This window comes from Neltuma alba, unplaced genomic scaffold, assembly GCF_004799145.2.
Source record: "Neltuma alba isolate B1F8T4 unplaced genomic scaffold, ASM479914v2 tig00013144_pilon, whole genome shotgun sequence".
Classification (NCBI taxonomy): domain Eukaryota; kingdom Viridiplantae; phylum Streptophyta; class Magnoliopsida; order Fabales; family Fabaceae; genus Neltuma; species Neltuma alba.
In genome coordinates, this window is record NW_021637459.1 from 17,428 (window position 1) to 22,639 (window position 5,212).

General features: G+C 33.6%; 1 protein-coding gene across 1 annotated transcript; it reads right to left on the reverse strand.

Moving 5' to 3' along the window:
* Positions 1 to 331: 331 nt before the first annotated feature.
* LOC114734780 (MLO-like protein 1) lies at positions 332 to 4,581 on the reverse strand. The gene is made up of 11 exons (XM_028922427.1): positions 4,369 to 4,581; positions 4,076 to 4,275; positions 2,127 to 2,243; positions 1,985 to 2,036; positions 1,714 to 1,754; positions 1,391 to 1,465; positions 1,185 to 1,270; positions 1,065 to 1,114; positions 945 to 985; positions 516 to 692; positions 332 to 409 (listed from the first exon to the last, which is right to left on the reverse strand). Exons 1-11 carry the CDS (start codon positions 4,547 to 4,549, stop codon positions 332 to 334), a joined length of 1,098 nt encoding a protein of 365 aa, XP_028778260.1. The 5' UTR covers positions 4,550 to 4,581.
* Positions 4,582 to 5,212: the final 631 nt, after the last annotated feature.

The following is a 5,212-nucleotide window of genomic DNA, read 5'->3' on the forward strand; positions in this document are numbered from 1 at the left end:
TCTCTCTATAGTTTAAAACTTTGAGTCCCAAAGAAAATCTACTACTCCCAATCAATGGAGAATGCAAATTGAAGATCAACCTTGTAAAAAATGTTGGTGTCCAATTGGAACCTTCAAGTTGTATATATGAAACTTTCAAGTTATAAATTTAGAAGTTCCAGTTGCAGACAGGTCCTCATTTTACTTTAATTCCCTTAAAAGGTCATCCTCGATCCTATATTTAGCATCGTAGGGAATAGTATCTAGACATGTGGTTTGCCCAAATTAAGTGAAACTCTAACGGCTAACAGCATATAATTCACAATTGTGAAAGGGAAGGAAGTGTTAATAGTTACCCAATAACGAGCCTGACGATGACATAAGCGAATTGTCCCATTACGCAGGCGTGAGGGCTATAAGCAGTCTTAAGCTGAATAATATATAAGATTATATGCATAAATATCAATTAATTATGTGAACCCATAAGGGCAAATGAAAGTGGAAGCTAAGGAGAAGAAATAATAGAATTTGCTCACCCATGTCCAGAAGAAGAATGCAATCTCAAAAGAGTTCTGGAAAAGGATGAAGTGAATCAATAAGAGAACAAAGGAAGGCCGACGGAACCAAAAGTGATCATCAGCATTGCTTGCATCTACTCCACGAACTAATAGCATAAGTACATGCTCCAACTTAGTGCCAACTGCTAGCAGAAGCTGACACGGAGTAATGCAAATCAGTACAATGGAGTAATATAAATATATATATGTATATATATATATCTAGAGAGAGAGAGATAAAAGAAGGGGCATGGATGAAAGAATCTTAGAGAAAAATCATAAGCAAGAGTATAAGTAGTTGAGGATATGAAGTTGCATGGTGAGCTGAAACAAATGGTGAGACATGATGTATCCTTAAGCTTAATAAATTTCCACTAAAAGTGAAATAAATCTTAGAACGATACTTACAATAAGTGGAATAAACGCTATCCAAAAATATGTGTACCAGCCTGTAAGAACAAAGAGAAAATCAAATATCTGAATTTGGAGACAACTAGAAAATCAAGAGAAATAATTAGATAACCATACCATTAACATTAATTAAGAAGAAGATAACCACAAAGATCCAAAGGTACCAACTGCAACCAAAATTACAGAATCAGTTTCCAAAGATATTTAAAATCAAATTGAATGCCCAGAAGCACTTACCTTATGCCAAAAACATAGACAAAATCAACTTCAAGAGCTTCTATCATGTATTTATGAAATCTAAACTTCGGATTTGCCTCGCGAATCTAAAACACAGAAATATAAAAGAATGATCTTGACATCCACTTGAGAGGCTACTTGGAAAGAGCTTCAGATCAAGGATTAATAGGCACCGAACTTCACATTGCATGCCCTTTTAAACTTACCTTCATAAACTCCCTTCTTAATGTCACATAATCCGATTCATTTACGGACCCACAAAATTGCTTCCAAAAACAATGCTGCAAGAAACTTGCAAGATTAGGATGAACAACTAAAACTCAAACATAATCTCCAATAAGGGAATTTAAGTTGTTTTTCATGAGTGATATGAATATATATATATATGTATATATGTACTCCTCAGTTCCTGAATGTAAGTCTTATTTTGTAATGTAAATTATATTACAAAATGAGTCTGATATTTAGGACTATAAGAGTATATAATAATCAATTCTCAGTTTTGGATTAACATATATGAACAACTTACCAACCAAGTCATCAGATTATGAGAGCTCCATCCTTGCGGATCTGCAGCAATCCATTTAGCATATAAGGAGCCATCAAGAAGAAAAATACCCAGAAAGATATATAACTTTCACAGGAGTTAAGCAGATACTGTTTGTTAGATTAATTAATTCTTTTCGGTGGTTTCATGGTTCACGAAAACAAATTAAAAAGATAAAGCTGACAAAGGAGAACTTGAAAAACATCTACCAAAGAGACTACGATTTGATTAAATAATTGAGTCACTTAGGTACCTATCTGATCCGCTTCAGCAATTGAATCCTTCCAGTGCCTCCAGTGTCGTATCTATACAACAAAGGGATGGATCTTTAATAAAGAAAGAAAATTGGGAGCAGGAATTAATAGTTTATAATTGAAAGCGTCTCAGATACTCACTTTGAGTTTTCCAATGAAAACTGTGAGAACACAATAGATCACATGGACTACAGCAAGAGTGAATATGAAGATATGCAGGTCATGGATGGCCTTAAGGGATATCAAGGGAACCTTGTTCTGAAAGAAAATGAAGGGATAATGTACAAAACTGTTAAATGATCATATATAGTTCAAGAAACTTAGAAAGGAAAATTCATGGCATGAATAACTGAAAGGGTTATTGTGTCCTGACTCTGAGAGCCTCCATAACTCTAGTGGTTATTATAACATCCGAATGTTTGTCCTTTTATTTTGTTAAAAAGAAAAAATGAAAAAAATGCATATTTAGTCATTTTAGTTTCTTAATTTTATAAAGTATCATTTTAATAATGCATTAACAAAAAATGTTGATATTAAAATTTTAAGTGCTGACAAAATATACTTAAATGCGAATATATTAAGTTTAAACTTTTAAGATGGTAATAATTGTTAGAAAAATTATAATTTAAAACCAACAGTATTTAGGTCAAAGGACTGATAATTTAATTTGTGAAGAAAAAGAACCAAAAGGGCACTTTTGCCCGTTGAAAACTCACCAATCTCAAGTGATGAAGAAAATAGTTCGCCATTTTGATGCTCATCAAGTACCAAAATTTGGACAATCTAGATTTAATATTTTTTACTTTCATTTTTTGGAAAACATTTAAGTGCGTATAGAGTTTAAAGAAAATCACATAACTATGATTTTTTAAAATAAAATGATTTTTTATTTTAAAATCATCAATTAAAATTTTTAAATTTAATTTGTCGAAATTGTACACATCTCACCGCAACAGTAAATGCCACACTGGCGATGCAAACCAATTTTAAAGTGGTGAGCACTGAAATTTGGACTATCTTAATCTAAATGGACAGCTTAGATATAATTTTACTTTTATTTTTAAGAAATGTTTTAATTTTTAAAATGTAAAAGGGACAATATAATTGCTGATCCTTAGAGGTTGTGTTCATTTTGGTTTTCAACTATCACTTTTGTTCTCTCAAATTTATTCCGTAAAAGACTGTCAGTCCCTGTAAACTGAAAAGGGTTTAGCCCGGATATTAATGGGGTTATGTCTGCTTAGGTGTCACTGATGCCTTTAAGTTTGTGCTGACCGGGCGAGCTAAGGCGGAAAAATAAATGAGTCAGCCCATGTAGATCTGTGCTTGTGAAAAAATGGGGGAAAAAAGAACAAGGATTGACAGCATCGCCGCTCCTCCTGCCGAGAAGGCCACCGAGCTCCATCTCTGCTCGATGATGAAGATGATGCAGAACAACGGCTCTCTCCTCTCTCTTCCTCTCACCTTCACCATCACTAGTTACCTAATGAAAGGCCCGTTTAAAATAGCTTATAAATAACTTTTCAATCGTGATTTACGAAATACGAGATAAGTATATGATAGGAATTTTGTCTCGACTTATATGAAATATATTTGCAAATAATTTCAATCGTAATAACAAATTGAGCCAAAAATGATGATGAATAGTGTTTCTTTTGTCCCTCTTGCTTTAGACGCGGACTCATTTATTTTTCCATCTCAGCTCACCAAGTCAGCACGATAAACTTAATAGCGTTAGTGACATCTAAGCAGACATGACGCCGCTAATATGAGGACCAAGTCTTTTTCAATCTATTGGACCAACAGATTATAATAAAGTAAATTTGAGGGATCAAAAGTGATGGTTTTAAATTTCAGGGACTAAAATTAAAATTAAGGCAAACCCTAAGAACCAACAATTATATTATCCCAATTTAAAACAAACATATAATTTCTTCACTATCAGTACTTTAAGGCTATTTTCATATTTAAAAAATAAAAATTTAAATCTAAATCATTAAAAATACTACTCATAATACTCAATATAATCAGTGTTATAACCGGCGACTTGTTGGTTGGAGTGAGGAATTAATGTGGAAACGTTATGTTACCTGAGCAGCACAATGTTCGATTTCGGCACCAGATGATGGTGGCGCCGCCGCAGCAGGAAGATGACTGACAGTTGCAGAATGATTAGATTTCGTCCAGCAAGGCATCATATCATCGGTCACCCCCGGCGACACGCAGATTTTTACGATCCTTTTCTCTGAAACCGTCAGAAGCAGCGATATGAAACCCAGCAGCATCAACTCTGAAAAGATTTTAAAACGTTTTCAAAATTAATTTAGATGAACTCAAGAAGAAAAGTTTGGGAGCTTATTATTATTAGTTACAGTTACAGAACCTTCTTTGATTTTCTGAAGAGCTTCGTAGAGGGCCGTCTTATTCTCCTTCTTAAGGCGCTCTCCGGCATGATGAAGAAGACGTTCTACACCATATGAAACTCCGACAATGACAGTGTAAACGACGGCTACAACCCATGTAGGAGTGTATACGTCGGCAGTAGCTTCCCCACCTCCAGCCATTATATTCTCTCTCAAGTTCTCTCTCTCTAGCTTTCTATCTTCTCATTAGCTTCTTGCTACTTATCTGTGGACTCTCTGCACTTTGTCACTTCCACTTTGTCCATTTATATATGCGTGTATCCAAGTCCTGTCTACCTCCACTGAGCTTCAAAGTTTTTTTGTATTGTTTTGGATCTCACTGAAAGGTGTGTAAATTACGGGAAAAATTTTGAAAAAATTTTGTAAGATTTTTTTCAGGGTTGAAGTTATCTTTATTTTCTAAAATTTGACTGATTTTAGTTTTGATTTTTGAAATTTAAAATCAGTAATTTTAGTTAATAGGATTTGACTTTTTATACATATTTTAAGGACCCAAATCAAAATGAAATGAAATTTTAAAAATCAAAGATGATCCAAATTTTTTTAAAAATATATATCAAGAAGCAAATTTTGTGGTCTCATATACTCTTCGTTCTTTTCACAAGTTACTCGCTCAGTAATTTTGTTGCAACTCATAAGTAGTTTAGAACTTACTATAACTATATGACCTATGAAAATTAGAAAAATTTTCAATTGTACTCGTACATTAAATCCATCCTCCTGGAAGTCAAAGAGGAGTTTGAAAAATATAAACGAATATTAGATTAGGGCATAAAGAGAAGGATGCTCTAGCATGAAATGGAA

Excerpts from the sequence above, each read along its gene's own strand:
- LOC114734780 (XM_028922427.1), bottom strand. The coding sequence starts at position 4,549 with ATGGCTGGAGGTGGGGAAGCTACTGCCGACGTATACACTCCTACATGG. Across the intron at positions 4,276-4,368 it reads TCTTCAGAAAATCAAAGAAG|AGTTGATGCTGCTGGGTTTC; the intron begins GTTCTGTAACTG and ends AAATCTTTTCAG. Across the intron at positions 1,115-1,184 it reads GTCTATGTTTTTGGCATAAG|TTGGTACCTTTGGATCTTTG; the intron begins GTAAGTGCTTCT and ends TTTTGGTTGCAG.